Below are 19,614 nucleotides of genomic sequence, written 5' to 3' on the forward strand. Positions count from 1 at the left end.
GTAGTTGTTGTAGTTTTAGTTTCAGCGTCACCAGTAGATAGTATTAGTAGTAGTAGTTGTAGCAGTAGTAGTAGTAGTAGTAGTAGAAGCAGCCGCAGCTACTGCAGCACAAAAACACACACTATGACGAATAGTAGTGACAGATAGTACCTTAGTAGACACTACAGTGCGTAAAAACTAAAAGAGGAGAACAAAACAAAAAAATCGTTCTATAAATCATCGCATCAAATAACGAAAGCATCGTTTTGCAAAACGGCCGACAATGCACTAAACATTCTCTATCATTTAACACACATCGCCGGGAGTCTAGATGCTCCTTGCAAGCGCACAGCTCTCACCACTACCCCTACTTTTAACAATCTTTTGACACTGCACGTGACGATTCCGCGTCCAACAATGAACGGAAACAGTCACCCCAGAAACGTCAACCTACAGTCGCAGTACATTGCTATAACGTCGTGCTATAACGCATCCCGCTGGCGCTACTGTAACAGAATTCCTTTTTGGCTTGCTTTTGCTTTTTTGTTTGTGTGTGTGCATATTTCTTCGCGTACTCTATGTGTGGGAGCTGTTCAATCTCAATTGGTAATAAATAGTTTCCCAGTAGTGAGTGAGTTTGGCATTCCTTTATCTCTTGGCTTTGGGTTTCTTGGAATTTCCGGGTGCGTATTGCATTGCAACCAGTTGCATCCAAACAACTAACAACACCCATTGTCGTTACGTGTTAGCTGAAACCTATCACTAAGCTGCATTGATTTTCTGACAGACTTGCTGCGGTTATCTTACTTGGCTACTCTTGAATAACGTTCACGCGTAACTTGCCTCTACTGAAAGTGAAAGTGCGTTTGCCAAATATGCGTGTGTGTTTCACACACTTCCGTTTGCTATATCAATGCCCGCGCACGCAGACACACACGCACAGAGCAGCATCTTTTCACCCGATTGCAACGGTGCAGCTCGCGCATTCTAACGTGTGCGCGCGCGCACGCTTTATTTAAGTATATATGTATATATATATATATATATCTCCTATCTGTATTTTCTTATATAGTTTTGTATTTCTTTGTTATCATAATTATTTGTTGCACCTATTCGATTTGCTTCTTCTAGTAAGAGAGTCGTGTAGTTTTTTTTTTTGCTTGCAGTTTGCACCGTGAAAGAGCAAATTTATAATTTTATATTCGAACTCTATGACAAGTTTGTTCTGTAGTTGTTTTTTTTTACTCTCTGTGTCCCACTATCTCGCTTTTCCTCTGTCACGCATATATTAAACATATACGTGATTTTAAACTTTTGCTACTTAAAGTAACGCTTCCTTAAATCTTCTCTCTACATTATTTCCCCTCCTCTCCGGTTCTCTTATTCCCTCTTTTTCCTCCACACGTAAACGTACACGTACAACTTATGTGCACATCCATGCATGCTCAGCCTGCTTATCATTGTAAGTATTGATTTTGTTTTGTTTAAAACACAATTAAAATAATTTACCATTACACCATCTACATATAGATGAGTAGTCTTCAATATAAAAGTACTTTAATCAAGTCGTTCGATTTAGCTTCTGCTACTTCTTCTTCTTTTTCCTCCCTTGCAGTACACTTAGTATACTAGTTCCAAAAATACAACACTACAGTATCAAACAGCGTCCTCGTATCAAATCAAGATGCTTGATTATAATATACGTCCTCTCTATTCCCCGCGTGCGTCCCTTCCTTTATCGCTTTCAATCGGTGCCGTGTTTTTGTTTGTTTGTTGGCTGTATCATTTCCATTGTTCATACCTTGTTCTAATTCATAAAAAAAGTCCTGCTCCCGTGTCTCTCTTTACCCATGTTGTTGTCCCTGTTGTTTCCATTACTTTACGCGCATTGTGCTTGCTTTTGGTGGTATTCGTTTACTCTTGTAACGTGTTCGTACGTTCGCTCGCAGCATTGATTGCAGTCTATTTTGCAGTTCGCATCACGGCGACCACTATTAGCCCTCAAATGTTTTGTTTGTTTGTTTTTGTTTTGCCCCATTTATGGTTTCCTTTAAAAAAGGGGAACCTTTGTTCTGTTGATTCTACTACTAGCCTGTTGCTCAGGATGTAGTAGATTTGCTGCAATAAATTACTTTGCTGCATCGATTGATGGTGTAGAGTTTCGTGGCGCAGCTAGCCAGATGACGTTGGCAGTCGATGGTAGGGTGTATACGACGAACATGTGCGCATCGGTTGTATCATTGCCTCACATGAGCAGCAGCATCTTACACAGCTCTTGGTGCCTGTCTCACTCGTTTTTACGCATAACGGAGACACACGAAAGTTAGTATGATGAACGATTCGATAAAACCAAGGATGGAACACAGAAACCAGAGCAGCACGTCCTGCAGAAGGAACTACCAATTGCGCCGTTGCTCGGGTTCACTTCCTATTTTCGTGGTCTATTTGCTCTTGCTGCTGTTGTCGTGCTGCCTCCGGGATGGATGGTGCCAGAACGTGGTAAAGAAAAGTGAACAGTTAAATAGACGGCAAACGCCACACTGAGCCGCTCCCGTTTCTCCGGCGAAGGGACGATCCGAATTTCGGCGCGTCGTGCTCCGGGCGCTCTATTCACATTGGTCGTGCACACACACACACCTTTCCAGCTAAGGTGTGGCCTTCTCGCGCAAAGAAATCAGTCCCGGGCCTCTGGCGCGTGCTTTGGCATCGATTTTCACTTAGTGTTTTATATTGATGTTTTGTTGTTTGCATGCTACACTGCAAACGGGGAATTTCGGCAGTACGAGGGCGTCAACGCTTTGATAATTGGAATCGCTTTTGCTTTTTAAAATGCTCGCTCCCCCACTATCATACGCATTTGCTTTAACTAGAATCACTGCAAACTATTTTCATACGACGCGCGCTCTACTTATTTATAAAATATATGTATATATTTTATGCGTGTTTGTATATATGTATATATACTGTGTTTTCTCTCCCCCTTCCCTTGGTTGCCGTCTGCCGCGGGTTGCTCGCGCAGGTAGTAAGCCGTGTTTATTGCACTATTATATGAGGAGCCGATAGAAGCACAGTGACGGTCGCTATTATTGTGAATAATGTAAACACGAAAAGGCAAAATCTGCAAACACGCAAACAGGAAATGTTAGTAGTTAGTAGTGAAAAAGGTGAAGATTAATCTAATTTTGGAGTGAATTTCGGAAGTCCTCGCCAAATGACAAATCTTCAAAATTCTTGTACTGTTATAAATTGAAGGAACTTAAACGGAGCTCCACACGCAAAGCTATCCCAACAAAAAATGTAATGTTAAACTGAAAAACAACAAGTGTAAAAAAACCGTCCATCTTCTTGCGTTCCAATATCACGGATGTATGATGGAAACAAATATGACAATTTAACCAAATTAATCCAAACGACACGAGATTCAGTTGTTCGGAATGCATAATACAGCAACGCTAGAATACTTAAGGCTTAGCAATCGAAAACTGATGTTAAAACAAAAAAAAAAGATTCAAAGATTCGTGTTATCTATCCAGCGATGGATAGTTTTGATTGCTCGAAAAAGATTCGCCGAAAGCTGCTAAACTTCCTCCCCTACCTCCGTGAAAAAGTATCTTTGGAAGATATATTCTAGCAGAATATGGGCTGTGAAAACACAGCTAGAATAGAATCTCTCAGAAACATGTTACAAAACTTTTTTTCTACCTGTGGTTCATCAATTTCAAAAGTTTCGTGAATTCCAAGAATCATTCAAGAATCACCAAATTCGTTACTCATCATTCGTGGAAGGGTTTACGTGACTGACACTAATGGCGATGTCCCCTACCTGTCAACAACCATCGCCGCGAACTTCCAGTCACTGATCAATTCCTGTTCCTCGTCCGCCTTCTTCATGCGATTCGTGATGAACTGCAATTCCTTCAGTATGTGGTGCAAATCCTTGTGCGAACATCCGGAACTGACGTTCTGCTCCTCGACCGTTGTTAGACGCGTAAAGCTACATCGGTGAAAAGAAGTGGATGGTATTCGAAGGTAAAAAAAGAAACTATCATTGGAGGGGTTTCATCCAGCCGCTAAGCTTTACTTACACTGACCCTCCTATTGCGGTGGTCGAGCCAGAAATGCCGGAACAGGGATGGCGGAAATCGTCATCGATATCCAGCACGTTCGCTAGCAGCGATTTCGAGGATCGCTCCTTCAGCTCCAGCTCCTTCATCCGATTGCTCAGGATGATGGTTTTGCGCGTGATCTTTCGCCCCGGTCGACCCATCCGCAGTATCCACGGTAGCCACTGGAGGAAAACGGATTTGATCTGCGGTGGAAAACAAAAGGGAGGATGAGCAAATGGCATCTTCGTCTCGCTGCATTGCGTGCGACTACTCACCCAGGGAGGCATCTCGTGGATATCGGCGGTTCGGTGATGGTAGTTCAGTACGACAACCGTCAGCACGACCGACGAGGCGACCATGAACATAATGCAGTTGAAGTACGTTCCTGGAATGTGTTGCATTTCAAAAAAATGACAATTAGGGATGAGCGAGCCAAGTGCGGTGCACTGAGCGACAGGCAGAATTTGAGATGGAAAAGGCAAACTACTATTTTTTTTTATAAACTAAACAATCATTCCAAAAATCGAAAGCGAACGATAGAATCCGTCACACAACCAACAACCGACAACAATGATGCATCGAAAGGATAATAATCAAAAACCAAAATGAAATGAACAAAAACATGCTGGAATCATGCAGAGAGCACTAGTAGCATAGGACTAGGGACAGGGCTTGTGCCATTACGTAGAATTGAGCCGAGAAGCATGCAGTCGTCGGTAATGAGAGTGGCTTGATGGATTGTAAAAAAATTGGCAAGAATCAACATTCCGACAGCAACTTCCGTTTTGTGGTGCTGGTACTGCAGCGAACATTTTTGCGGTTAATTTCCGACCAAAACACACACCCACGATTAAGAAGGGAGGAGCAGCAACGTATGTGATTTCCTCATCAGACATTCATGATGGACTATTCTCAAGTAACGAACAAAGTAACGAAGCGTTGGTTTGCCTATAGGAAGGTGACAAAATGTAAAAAAAAACATCGACCTAGAACGCTTCGATCAAGTATCTGTGCGGTTCTACGTGCCCGAGATATTGACTCTCCATTATAGTAACTGGAGAGGTAGACCAATAACTTCTGCTACACTGGCTGAACCACTGTCTCTCTCTCTCTCTTTTGTGTTTTCATCATTAGTGGGACATTCACTACATTTCGCTGCGTTTTGTGAGCTGCAGATGGTTTGAGAATTCATACGCAGATTATCAACACTTTTGGATGCTGGTTGGGCGAGACGGTGGTGGGGGGGGGGGAGAAGGGGAGTCTTCTATAAGCAATAGCTAGCGGATGATAAATAATAATGACAATAACTCATATAAAGTGAAGCACACAGCACAAAACAGAAACTCAATAGAGCGCATAACTTTTGGTCAGCTAAGAAAAATATCTTTATACATTATCAGTAGTAGAAAGACAGAAGTAGCACAAATATGTATTTACATTACAGTGGAATTTGTTATGTGAACATTTGGAAGGTTTGAAGCAAACTGGAATCGTAGAGACACAACACAACACCGCTAAAAAAAATCCCCAAAAAGCACAAATGCACAAACCCTAACAAGCTGAGCAGTGACACAAGACCAAGAGAGAAAGAGAAAGAGAGACAGATGGGAGCTGCATTGCAAAATTGAACCAAGATCGTCTCAGAATTCGGTGAGCTCTAGTCTGAACGCCCAAATGCCATGCGATAGGCACTGATTTATTCAATCGAATCATCGTTTGCTAAAACGCAAACACGCACACACCCACACCCACATATAGATACTTCGTCACGTAAAAAAACCATAAACCATGCCCCCGAACAGGTGGTGTTGTCGGTTAATGGTTAAAGTCTTGAACACCTGCGACAAATCCTTGAATCGATCGGTGGAAGGACCAGATGTTATACTTATGCTCGCCTCATCATCGAACTCTAAAAGGGGGGGATCGAGCGCGCAGGGACGGGAAAACTGTGCAAAACTTTCATTAGCATACTCCCAAGAAAACGAACCCAAATTCAAAATGAAACAGAAATAATGCACTAAAATTACGGGCAAACTCTGCAACAGAACGGAAAGGTAAGTGGTGGATGTGAGTAGTAGAAAGCAAACAAAACAAACCATGCGAGTAATTGCAAGGGGGGGGGGGGGGGGGGTGAAGGAGCATGTGGCGGGATAAGTACATCTTGTTCCACCCGAAATTATGGTGGCAAGCTTGTATGTGTATCTGCATGATTGTGAGCATGATGTTTCAAGGAGAAATATATGATTTATGGTATTGTGCGCGGGATGGTGTAATGTACTGGGGCCGCAAGGATGTGTGTGTGTGTGTATGGTTGATATGATATGGTAGCAGTTAAGAGAGTGTTGTTTAAATCCGGAGGTTTGAGATGGCAGTTGCGGCTGGGTAGCGTCTGTTTGTACATAATTATGTTCAGTACCTCGAAAGCTACAGTTTACTGATTAGCGTTATATACGTTCGTTTAGTAATTGTAGTAAAATGTGTGGATTCAGATATAGGTATGTATGGCTGTGCAGGGGGAAAGGGGTAGGGGGAGCACACCATACGAACTCTTATCGCTTAGTTTTTAGGTCGAGCTGCATTTTACACCTGTACACGCACACGCGCGCTGCCGGTTAGCGGGAATGATGCTGAATCATTCACCAGTTCGTTTAGTTCTGTTCTGTTAAGATGGAAATTGTTATTGAATTATCCAGATTTACTTAGTAGAGCTACTAGTAGAGCCTTTTTTTGTTTTGATTGTTTGCTTGAGGGCGTGGAAGGAGTGGATAGATATTAATATACGTTTTGATTTGTTTGTTTGTATTCAAATATGTTTTTTTTTTTTGGTTTGGTTTGTATAGTACTACTTTCTTTAGGCTATACCTAGCAAAGGGACTGCTTCGCTCGTTTTCGTAATAACATGTCCCACTAATAATGAAAACACAGTTTGAGATACCAGTATAGTAAGTCCTGTAAAAAATAACAAGAAAAACATCATCTTAAATCGTTGAACATTGTAAGCGCTCTCTCTCTCTCTCTCTTTCTCTCTGTTTTCACTGGATCGGTAGTGTACAACAAAAGCAAGTTGTGCAGTGAACCTCAAATTGAGAGGCCGGTACAGGCACACCACACACTAAAATAGGACTGCTAACCGCAGGTTTTGCTCATTGTGCTCAGGATTGTGCCTTAGCAGTTTCGTGGCACGATCTTTTGTTCGGGTCGGGATGGTAGACAGGTGTGTTAAGCACTGTTTAACAGTTGTGTTGAGGAGGGAGACCAAAAACTAAAATCAACCCACGACGACGACAACGACGACGCCATATTTCCATAATTTTGTTCGACAGCTTCCACACAGTGTTTGGAACCGGGTACTGATCGTAAAGATTTGCCCGCAATATGATTTGGCCTAGCAACATCAGCAGCAGCAAACACACAGAGACATAGGAGAGTTGGCTCCCTCTTTTTTTGTAGAATGTCATTTGAATTGGAAAAGTAAAGCAAGGAAGCAAAATTTATCACTGATGACACTACACAGAGTAAACGCAAGAAAGCAAAAGTGTGGTCCTACTGGTAGTGGTTTATGCATAAACATTTTTAAATTAGTTTCATTTACGCCTTAGTTAGTGAATATTATTCATTCAGTTAAACCTCCCCTTGCATCAGTTGAACATTTATTTAGGCAACATTTTATTGGCAGTGTTAGTGATTGTTATGTTTTGTTTTAAGTTTTGTTCATGAATTGTTTTGTTAAGAGTTTATGAAACGGATGTGTTAGTAAGCATTTTACTGTTTAGTTAATTTCCGGACAATATTCGAAATAAAACAATGAATGCTAAAAAAACACAAGATAAAAAAACCTTCAAAGCGACACACAAATAAAAAGAAAAACCAAGCCACTACATCATAGAGTGATAGAAAGAGAGACAGAGGTAGAACAAGATGCACATAGACAAAAGGATTGTGCCACGAATGGCTAACTGGAATAGAAAAACGGAATAAGTAAATAGAATCGCAACCCACCCCGTTCATCTAAATCATGCAATTTAGTAATTTGCAACTAGCCTGCAAATGATAACACTAAGATAAAGAATTTGGTAGACAAAAATAAAGGAAATGCGTACACTACTATGCAGTGATGTAAATATGTGTAATAATAGAGCATTGTAGCAGAGAGGAAAAGAAAGTACGTAAATCTAGTGCTAGAACAGTTTTGTAAAGAGGCTAAAGGGAGAATGTTTAAGAGATACAGATCAAAAAGAATAAGAACATACTCTCCAGAGAACTAACAGAAAAATCTTCAAATGACATTAAAGGAATTGTTTGGAGCTAAGCTTTCGTCCATCGTTTACACTCAAAAACGGAAGGTCTGCAAAATGTACTGCTTCTTTAGGCATTGGTTGCTTAACGCTTGTCTGATTACACATCGCATATATATTAGACTTATATTATTATCTCTTGGAATTTGAAATCTGCACTAATCCGTAGAAACGCTCTGTCAACGGTCCCGGCAAAACAGCTATTCGACAGTAGATAAATCACCACAATATCAATCAACGTAAATTGACAAAGCCAAGCATTCACACACACACAAAGACAATTACACAGTTATTCGGGACAACAGCTAAAATCATTCATCGAAAAATGTTGGAGGAGCTCGAGAGAAACAAACAATAAAAAAGAAACAAACGGGGCAAAAAACCATCACAAAATGCCTAGCAATGGATGAGTTCAGTATCGGCTAACCTAGTAACGGAATTGCATCGGATACTTGAGGTAACGTCTCCGCAACTAAATTAAGGAATACAGTGAGTGATAGCAGTATAGTTACACCTGAAATGAAAGTGAAGTCGGTTTAGTTTACATATCACGTACTACACGCCGATTATGACGCTCGCCCGTGTTCGAATGATATCGTCATGATATGCATGGTTTTGTAAGACGAATGGAAATTTTAACTGGTGGCCTGGGACCTTATAGCAGACAGGACGGGGGCAGTGCGCTGAGTTTGAGTATATTGCCCCAAATCGGTAGAAGGATGGAAGATGGTGTTCCGATAAATGCTCATATCGAACAAAACAATGCGCCCTGTGTCGTGAAAATTCGGCAATAACACACAATACTGGGGAAATGGATCGATGGCTTCAAGAATCTACGAATGTAAGGGGCCAAGCAGATGATTTGGTTGATGCGTCGGATCAGATGTACAGGCCGGCCACGTATTTTCCTGATCTCTGAACCACGAGGAACCCCGGCAGTAGTCGCAGATGGCTGCTGCAAACACTCTTCCCAACTCTCCATACACTTACCAAGGGTCAACTTTTCTCCCGAGTCCGGTGGAAGCGTGAATCCGAGCAGGGCCATCGAAGAAATTAAGACGCATGGAACTATCAAATTGAAGAAGTAGTAAAGTGTCCGTCGCCGTATCTGTATCGTGAACGTTATGTCCACGTACGGCTCGGGACAACACTGATATGTTATTGTATTTTTCTTTCCGGGCATTCCTGTGAAGTGGACAAGAGTGCATAGATGTAGACTACGAGGTGACGATTATCAGCAGCATCTGCGGTAAACATACCTATGAGATACCATTCGCCGTTCGTGATGAAATCCGACAGATCACCTCCATCGTCCGAGTTGAGTATGAGATCCAGCTGGAAATGGAAAACATCAGTCAATAATTAGTCATTCCTGTCATTTTTGGACTGTGAGACGATTAGGAGGTGCTAGCAGGACCCGCAGTTTCGCCTACCTGATTGCCATCGTACGTCCAGCTGCCGAACTTCATCTCACAGTGCTGGTCGTCGAACGGGAACCACGTGATGTCGATTTTGCACGTGCTCTTAAAAATACCGGGAGGAACATATAAACAGCTTCCATTGTTTTTCACAACTATGTTCGTATGATATGTTCCGTCGAATCCTTCATCAGCACTGGAATGTTTGCAGAAGTGGGAGGGGTTAAGGGGAAAGCGATTGGCGATAAGAAGGGTTGCGACAAGAACAGTCTCATTTTAGCTACCCCCTACCTGTTGTACATCAGCACGTCCGGCTTCCAAAGTTTGTTCGGGGTAATTCTCAAATCCCTCACACCACCGTATTCGGAATCGTTCCAGCGCAAGTTGTAATCGTTCCATTCCTATAATGGGCCGTCGCCACGAAAATTGAATCAGTGGAGAGCAATTTTGGTTTCGAGGGCCAGGCCAGACAGATATGCAGCACGTGCCCACCGTGTTGCGCTGGCAGCAGCACACGTGTGCCATCGACCCAGGAGGTAAGACCACCTCCCCAGTTGATGGGATTGGTTTAGTGTACAAAACAACTATTGATTCTACGTATCATATATAGTATATATTGTGAAGCCATTGCGATAACCATATTTATGAACATTTACGAGTAGAAGCGGTAGTAGTAGCATTATGAGTATTATTAGCCAGGCATTTGCACCACATGCAGAAGGGGCGGCAGCCATAACTGCCGAACCGAGCGCTGATCGATCGACGATCGATACGTCAATCAGGCCTTTGGGATCTGGCCAGAACGAACCAGTTGCGATGCAACGGACAGAGGAGGGCAAAGCGTTCCATCAAAGCTAATGCAACAAGACTCAAATGCATAATGGGACAATATGCTAATGGCATTCCAAACTACACTACTTTTCTATCAGACTGGGGAAATTGAAAACCGCAAACTACAACTACAAACACAACACGGCTCATGCAACATTTCAACGGTGAAGTTTTTTTTAAATATCAAATTACATAGGTATTGTGTTTAGTGTGTATCATATTTATATGGTCGAGTGCATTATTGTCAGTTAGGTTAATTTCACAGGTTTTTTTTTATTATAAATTGGTTTTAACATGGTTTCATGTTGAAAAAAAACGACATTACTATGTTAATTCTAAGTATTCTTTATCTGTATGCAAAAACATTGGTGTTTAATAGTAATAATTCTTACAGACCTTTTTCGTCTTTTTTTGGGCATTACATCCAACCTACTTATGGGTTACACTCATCGGATACCCAAATTAAAGCAATTTTTTCATGTAATTCCCTTTGCTAAAAGGATGACGCACGGTCTGAACGGGAAAGGCTCCTTTGTCCGGGTTTGTATGAGCTGGTACGGTTTATAATTCGACCACCGAGACACATTGTATCATATACGTACACGGTGAATAAATATCTAGTCTATGATGCTGAAATTATGGCTGCAAAGACCACCTTATCCAACGATAACTGTAATAACTCATTTCTTATTTTGCTGACTGATGTTTTTATAAAAAAAATAATATTCTTATTGTAGACAACAAGTATCATCTATTATTATAATGCAAGGGGAACTTAGATTAGATACAATTCTAGCTACTGTAGGACATTAATTCTGTCGTATTATATTTTTTTGTGTGAAGTGTACTAAACAGAGATTATTATTTCCCTTTTTCAAACAGCGTCATATTTTATGAGACAAAATAGAGCACACTAAACGTATTGGATACTTTTCAGAACAAAATCTTTCTGTTCTGAAGCATCACATTCCCAATCAGATTAAAGCACTAGACGATATAACAGTAATGAGGACAAAAACCAGGTGTAATAATTGTACATGTACATGTGTTCAACCAGCTACATTCAAACCAATAGCTAGATAGTAGAAGATTTTGTAATAAGAAACAGTGACAGTAGCAATAGTAATAGTATGAAGAGTAGAAATAGTAGTTAACCAATCGTACAGAGGCTCTAAGGGAGATAGAAAGGTGTCAGCAACTATGCAGCTGTACGTAGAGTACCCTAGGAAGCTGGTTTGTGTATGTTTGTTTGTTTTTTAAAGTTCATACTTTAGGAGAGCCAAACAAGGTTCGGTATGAAATAACTCGTTCGCAACGCTATGCATCCAAACAATCCTAAGCTTTTGTAAGATAAGGTCTAAGGTATAGGTGGGCGGTTAGAGTAAGTTTGTTTTGTTTTTGTGAGCTTTGGTTATTTATTCATAGTTTGTCCGTTTATAAAGCATGCAAACTTTACCGTGAAAACGTGTAACTTACCAACGACAGCCATATGTTCGTTATTAAAAGTTGATTCTTCTCGTCCTACAATCATCAATTTGCAGAAATGAATGGATTAAATCAAAGGAAACAAACGCTATTTGCATAAGAAAAACTGACCAATAACGACAAACGACAAACAATAGGAGAAAATAAACAAACAATCCGCTGGTGCTATCAAACAGAGCTTCTCAGGGCGAGAGGGGGTAATAGGTGACAGAAAAAAGAGACGAAAAGAATCGAAAAGGAAGTAGTAAAATGGTAATAACAAAACCGTGTAGATCGGTATTTCAAAATCGTACGCTGCAGGATCGCTTTGCAATGCGCCTGATTGGTGTCGTGATAATGAGAATAAATATAATCATAATAATTATAATACTAATGCAAAAAACACGGGTGTGAGGTAGCGAGTAAGAGGTAAGAATCAAAATCAATGGTTTAAAAAAAAAATCTTCCAGACACGTAGAGATTAACATTATTCCTAATATATCAGCTATGTATTATCTAAAACACACACCAGGTGAAGCTAAACACGCTGGCCACCGGCCCTCACAAAACTTGCACACGCACGCACAATCGAAGAAAATCGAGTTTAGTAAATACATGCAGATTATGAGTATTAGGATCTTGATTAAGGTTTGTGAAAAAGGAAACGACGCAAATGATCGACATTGTCTTCGAGAGGTTTGCATTTCTTTTTGCTTCGTGAGGAAACTCGATTACAAAACAAAACAAAAAGTTTATTATATTACAAACGATAAATCTATGATTATGACATGTACCCATTTAAAAGCGACATAAACAGAGATGCCAAATAGCCTAGGCGCATTTTTTTTCAATTAAATATCTGGTTTTTATTTGATGTTTAACACTTGTTTAAATTAGTAGTTTGTTTTTTTTTTTTAAAATGAGGGAAGCTTTAATTTTGCTATTTAGTTAGTGAAACCCTTTGCTGGGCTTTAGCTACGCATATGGTTTAAAGTTATTAGGCAGAGGAATGATGGAGTTTGTTTTAGTGGGAAACGTTTCCCCAGTTTTAAGATTACGAACTATTTAACGCGGACCCACAACGCGCGCACCGTTCCTCGGGGAGGAATTTTAGACGCATCTACGCATGTGTTTTTGTTTGATGTTGCTTGGTTTAGCTTTATATTCGGTTAGTTAAAACCACAAATCACAAGTACGTACACACAGCGAGTAGTGAAAAGTCCAGTAAGACACGACAATTATATTTTATAGCAAAATGCACTGGTGGGGTGGGACGGTTGGTTGTTTATATGCTTCGTATTAGAATTAGTAACACCACCATGTCATAGGCGGGCTCTCGAGGCGTTCGAGTAGAAAGGATGACTTCTTCCGTTGTTATAATACAGTGTATAGGATTTTTGTATCGCTGTATATGTATGTGTGTGTGTGTTTGTAAAAATAGTACACATTTAGTACACATGTTATGTTTTTGTTGTTGTGTACCTCAGTGATTGAGAAAACAGAAGCATGCATTGAACGAAAGATACAACATCGATAGATAAGGAAACGTAGAAAGCCATAAAGTGTAAGCTGGAGCAAACTCGTGTGCCTCAGAAGTTGGCACTAAAACTGTTGTTCCGCGCTCCCTACAACGAGAGCTGTGTATGTGTGTTGGTGTGTTTATTTAGTAACTAATATCGAACGATAAAGATTGATACAGATAAAGAACCGGAGAATAGTTTAAAGAGCAAGGAGAAAGTTTGACAAAAGTTTGTTCTGCACGGTTTGCTTTCCGCAGGCGGCAATGGAAGAAGTCATCCCTTCGTGATCCCGCACAATCCCCCCCCCTCCTTCCCATGCGTGGGGTAAAGTAGGCGTAACTGTTCATAAATATAGGCTTCATCATCCCAATTGCGAAAACAAGTGTGTTTCCTAATCCAATAAACCCTGGCAAGGGTGTTGGAGATATTTTATGGTATATGCTGCGAAGAGCGTGTCGCTGCGCCCGGGTACATGCCACTTACCAGATTCAACCAAGCGTTGGTAGTGAGTATCTGATTTTTTTCGTCCTAGAATAGGTTCAATAACGGGTAACTTGATTATAATGCAACACACAACGCACACACACACACACATAAACACGAGAGAGGTATACACATGGTATACACAGGTAACAGAGAGCCCTGTACGAAGAGCCCTGCAGTGCTAAGCAAAATGCACGGACGCACGCACGTACGCGGAGAACCGTGAGCGCGGGCGGATCGACACGAATGGGCACAGTAAAAATGTAAAAAACAAAAAACCCAAGTCCAGTGGGGGAACAGAACAAAACGGAAAACCGAAAACCGAAAACCAAAACCCAAAAATTGGAAAACAAAACGGAAAAAACCAATAGGTGGTTTTTTGTTTGTTTGAAGCCGGAGAGAGCTACGGAGGGGGTGTGAGTGTCACAACGGGAGCACCACCGGCACGCACGGGCAATACTCACAACATCGATTATTTGCTGCAGCGTCAGCCCGAACTTCACTTCCAGCGGATCGGACTCGTTGGCGACCGGGCGTTCGAGCGTGTTGTACGTTGCCAGTAGATTGTTCAGCAGTCGTTTCTCGTGCGGTCCCTGCAAACTGTCTGCAATTGGCGTTGCGTCGTCGGAGGAAAACAGACAAACGAAAGAAAAGAAAAAGAAAAACGATTGTCAGTGTGATCTCGGGGCGCTGCAAGGTAGATGAAGTAGACTTTACCCTTAATGTAGATGACCAGCAGACACAAAACGATGAGATACAAATCCATAACAAAATACATCGTTGAACGCAACGCCACTCGAAACTGTTCGCCGCGCTGAGCGATTACACATTTCACGCGCTTTTAATGATCTTCATCGGAAATGCGAACAACAGCGGCAGCGGTGTGTGGTTTCTTGAGCGCGAAGGAGGGAGGAGTGTTGCGCTTCTTTGAGCTATATTATCGTTGCTGCTTCTCGCACCTGTCGTGTGTATCCTTTCGTGCTTAATCCGTCCTGCCCGGTCAGTGGCCGTTGCAATGCGCCGCAACGGTGGTGCGCATCCAGCCTCAATTCACACAGTGATTGCGTTCAATTCCTAGGTGACCCAGGCGTGGCAGGCGGGAGGTTACTTTCAATTCCACTGGCGTTACCATAAATCCAACAACCAACAATGTCAATCCGCTGGACGACGGCGGGATGCAAGTGCATGGCAGTGCCACTGCGTACTGCGTGTATTGCGTTCACTGCTACTGTGGCTGTGTGGCTGTGCCGCGCAATGTGTGGGCCAGTTTGGGCGGGTACAGAACGGGTATGCAGCGCTAAAGTGCACATGCAAATTGAATTAGCTAAATGGGGCAAAGGTGTTGGATAGCTTAATTTTCATCTGCCGCCACGTGATCACGACCGGTAACCATTGCCACGTCGAGTAGTCTGCTTCGGCGATGTTCTATTGCTTGTACTGTAAAAAGGAGAGAGACAAGAGAGAGCGTGGAGAGAGAGAGAGAGAGAGAGAGAGAGCGGGGAGAGAGAGAGAGAGAGAGAGAGAGAGAGAGAAATGAAATTAATGGTTCGGTTGTTAGGTTGTAAATTTCGCAAATAATAAGCAGTAACAATAACGAAGACAAGCGAGTAATTAAGATACTTTGGCCATCTTTGGCGTACAGTGGGCAAACAACAGGCTGACGTTATCGACGTTATCACACACACACACATGCATGGGGGAGGGTGGGTTAATCGATTATCGAAACACTAATCTAACTTGCGCGCCCCACAGAATGAAATGAAATATGAATGCCAAGATGCTAAGCCCAAACTTCGATTTTAAAATGGCCACTAAATTGCCAAGAGTCGTCCTTCTTTACGGTTGCAGATCGTATGCATATTTTATGCGAAGCAACCACCAACAAAAAGATGTGTGGCAAAGATGGGCGGCCAACGATGCTGCTGCTGCTGCTGCCGTGTATTGCTTACACATGTCGCCACTGCCGCCCTTTTCTGTGTGTTGAACACCACCAACCGTTCCATTTTCGCGCACACACGCCTGTGTTACAGGCACAACCTCCAACCCATCGATTCCTCCACCTGACACACTGCTCCTGTCCACTCGACCCACTCGATCCTGCCCCCCCGAGAAGTTTGCGCACCAGCAGTATGTTCCTCCCAGCCCGAGACGGCTTTTCGAGCACGCCAGTGTCCCAGTTTTGAAAATTTCATTCATTCATTCATTCACTGCGCTGTGTGCTGCGCTGCCCCTAACCTTACCAACCAGCAAATCTTAACCGCCATCTCCATCACCACCCCCTTGTCCATCTGCCCTTCCCACAGGGAGAAGAGCGGAGAGCGCAGCATGTGATTTACAAGCCAAGCGGGATGGGAAAATGGGATATTATATTTTTCTGCAACACAAATGCACACACACACACACATACAGCCACACATTTGCAGGATATTACTAGATGCGGAACGGCGATGGCGCTCCGTTTTGAGGGCGATGTTCAATATACCGAAAAACTTAGTCTTCTGCCTGGGCCTTTCTGCCTGTCTGCTTTTACAGGATTGGGGCTGCTGCCAGTCAGGAATAGAGGAGGAAGTGTGTCCCCGTTTTTTTTTTTTTTGCAGCAACGAATGATTATCGAAGGGAGCAGAAGTCGCTCGCGGTTCGATTTTTGTAACTGCTCTGTTGCTATTTGAACCACCACCGCCACGGCACCACACACAACACAGCCTGCTGCTTCGATCAGCGCACGTGCCTCCTCCTGCTCTTCGCCACACCGACGTGCGCCTGCTTCCGCGTGTGCTCTCTTGCTTGCGTACAAAGCGCGCAAAGGATATATACGCCACTGACTTTCACTGCGAGAGAACGAGCGACAGAGAGAGAGAGAACAAAGAGTTGACTGAGAGATGAACTCCGTCCAAGGAAGAGAACGAACCATCCGCGGGTAGAAGAGAGTTTTGACGTTCTCCAGTTTTGAAGGTTGAGGGGGAGGGTGGGGGTGGGGGGATGGGTTGTTTCGAACGACACAAGGATATCACGATATATTCTTTCTGTTTTTTTTTTTGTAATCTTGGGTGCACACGGTGGATGTGGTGCAGTACAGCATATACCAAATCTATCGTGTGTCCTTGCGATTCACCAGCCCCACAACGGTACAACTGCACAGTAACACACGCACACACTCTCACATACGCGCACACGGCCACCGAAGTTTGGTGGACACCTGGCGCACGAAGCATTGTCCTTGAGCTTTGTAACTGGGTTAACCTGGAATGGGACACACGCGCACACATACATACTAGTCTTTTTTAATGTGGTCAACACAGTGGTGAGAGGATGCGATGTTGGAGGCCTTTAAATGGTCAACCAGCAGAGGGTTGTCAAGCAGTCCAGTGCCTGGCTAGCCAGAAAGGGCAACAACGCAATGAACTTGAAACCAATCCAAAAGGTCAAAATCTCCACAAGCGGGCAAAAGAAAGCGAACAATTTCTTGAACGGCACGCGAAATCGATGCCTCCATACAGTTTCGATTTGTCCTCGCAGACACACACACACACACACACACACTTTGGTCGTCTAGCTGTGACTGTGGGTTGCACTTTCGCCCAATTGCCTCATTGGCACGTGGCCAACCGACTGGAGTGCCAGCCAGACTGGAGTCCAGTGCTACCCGCTCACTGCTGCCGCCCGCACGGCACCGAAATCGTCGACCACGGGGGCAGGGGGGGGGGGAGGGTTTGGCTGTCCGACTAACCCTCGGACGCGGGAGCAACGTACCGATTGGTCGATTTTATTGAATTCAGGCTATCCATCACCTGCCAAAAAGGGTCATGTCCTGCCAGTGCTACTACTACTACTGCTGCTGCTGCTGTTGCTACTACTACCACCACCCGCCGTCGCCACACTACTACTACTAAAGCCACTATCTGCCTTTGGCTTTGGTACACGCACTGCACGGGAATGCTTCCCTCACTGTGTGCAGTCGAACCGACCGACCGACCGACCGACCGACCAACCGACCCAAAAGCTTTCCCAACATAATTTCGGTTCGCATCGTCAGCGCGCGCGCACACGACATACATCTAGATGTGTATCAACAGTGTAGCTAGCTTTTTGCAACAACAGGACGATGGGAGTGAGCGAACGAAAAAAAAAAAGAGATAAGAAGAATGGAAATCCAGTTACAGGGAGAGAGATCGTTATCACAATGGGGTTTTCACTAAACTAATCAGGGCTTTTTGTCTTTTTCGATAGTTAAAAGGGGGCCGCTCGCTCAATGCTCAATGCTCCTTTTAGGGGGGCCAAAACACAAATCGAATGCTTTTCAACTTGAAAACAGAAAAAAAAGAAAATAAAGAAAGCAGCGCTACGGGTTCATGAAAAGCTATGGCGGCTCGAACACGTACGATTGCTGAAATACGTTTCCTTGTTGCTCACGGCTGTTGCTGGGAAGGGCTGGGAGCGGGATGGATGATGATGATGATGATGTTGTCCTTGTGCAGAAAAACGGAGGCAGAAACACAGGTAGCAGCACCCAGAAGGCCAGAGGGGCACAGGAGACCACCGTGTGTTTGCGCGTGTGGTCGGTGCGGGGGCGGGACGGCGTATCGCGCGTTGCTTCCTTTCCGTTGGGATGGATGATGCACACACACACACACGCACACATACACAGCACTTTTTGATTTGCTTCTCCGCTCGGTTGTGGCCCAAGAAGTACCCACTTTAGTGCGAATTCACTATTGCTTCACCGACCAGCCGAGGGTGGCACGCGTTCCACCACCTTCGCTGCTTGCTTGTTGCATCCGACGGTTAAACACTTTCGCGAGCACGAAAAAGCAAAAGCTCCTCTTACACGCGGGGCGGCACGAGCGGAAAAAGTTCACCCGTCCTCGCGCAATGTCCTGATGGGACCGAATTTTGCTGTGAAGTACAGTGCGCCATGCACACTTACACACGCACTTACACGCACACACACACACACGGACGTGAAGGTCGGGAAGAAAAAAGCGCAACCAGCACCTTTCGCCACCAACAGTCGAACAATCGAACGGGCACAATCTGATCCTGGCGTGGTCAATAGTCGAGGAGTCCAAAACGGGGAAGGGAAGCGAACAAAGCACTACACACTGTAAAAATCCTTCGTAGTTGTTGCTGCCGCTGCTGCTCCTGTTTAGAGGTTCCTGGTGTATTTGGTGGATGGGGCCGCTACTCAATGCGTCCAAGGGGCACACACCACCAGCAGCAGTCTCATTATTTCTGCCTCTGAGTGTTTTTTTTTTTTTTTTGTGTGCTGGTGTAGCTTGTGTCTGCCAATCCGTCACGACGCGGGTGCCACTGCCTAACGGTTTGACTGCCTTTTCTGCACTTGTCAGTCGGCCGAGCGCTTCCGTTCATTGAAGGCAAATCTTTGCGCTTTCCGAGGCGTGCTCGGTACGGCTCATGCGTGCCCGCGCCGTCGCGTTCGGTTCGGTGTTAGCATGCTTAACGAACGCCACAATTTTTCGCCACCGTTCGCGTCGTTTCGGGGCGAACTGTCGTGAGGGTG

At 43.7% G+C, this 19,614-nt stretch overlaps 1 protein-coding gene across 10 annotated transcripts; it reads right to left on the reverse strand.

The window, feature by feature from the left end:
- Positions 1-1,066: 1,066 nt before the first annotated feature.
- On the reverse strand, positions 1,067-19,578 carry LOC121590300 (neuronal acetylcholine receptor subunit alpha-7). Of its 10 annotated transcripts, XM_041909839.1 has the most exons (14): positions 18,476-19,576; positions 14,814-15,533; positions 14,561-14,700; positions 14,097-14,141; positions 12,106-12,150; positions 10,090-10,199; positions 9,814-9,994; positions 9,640-9,715; positions 9,371-9,565; positions 8,808-8,894; positions 4,361-4,470; positions 4,065-4,288; positions 3,803-3,973; positions 1,067-3,097 (listed from the first exon to the last, which is right to left on the reverse strand). In XM_041909839.1, exons 2-14 carry the CDS (start codon positions 14,872-14,874, stop codon positions 3,013-3,015), a joined length of 1,530 nt encoding a protein of 509 aa, XP_041765773.1. In that variant the 5' UTR covers positions 14,875-15,533; positions 18,476-19,576; the 3' UTR covers positions 1,067-3,012. The 10 variants fall into 10 exon arrangements, with proteins under 10 accessions (XP_041765773.1, XP_041765769.1, XP_041765768.1 ...); XM_041909835.1 differs by lacking the exon at positions 12,106-12,150 and having other exon boundaries at positions 4,071-4,288; positions 18,476-19,577; XM_041909834.1 differs by lacking the exon at positions 14,097-14,141 and having other exon boundaries at positions 4,071-4,288.
- Between the last annotated feature and the right edge of the window lie 36 nt (positions 19,579-19,614).

The sequence above is a fragment of the Anopheles merus genome, chromosome 2R (assembly GCF_017562075.2).
Source record: "Anopheles merus strain MAF chromosome 2R, AmerM5.1, whole genome shotgun sequence".
NCBI lineage: Eukaryota > Metazoa > Arthropoda > Insecta > Diptera > Culicidae > Anopheles > Anopheles merus.

Excerpts from the sequence above, each read along its gene's own strand:
- LOC121590300 (XM_041909839.1), bottom strand. The coding sequence starts at position 14,874 with ATGTATTTTGTTATGGATTTGTATCTCATCGTTTTGTGTCTGCTGGTC. Across the intron at positions 14,701-14,813 it reads GCTGGTCATCTACATTAAGG|ACAGTTTGCAGGGACCGCAC; the intron begins GTAAAGTCTACT and ends CGCCAATTGCAG. Across the intron at positions 9,716-9,813 it reads GGACGTACGATGGCAATCAG|CTGGATCTCATACTCAACTC; the intron begins GTAGGCGAAACT and ends TTCCATTTCCAG.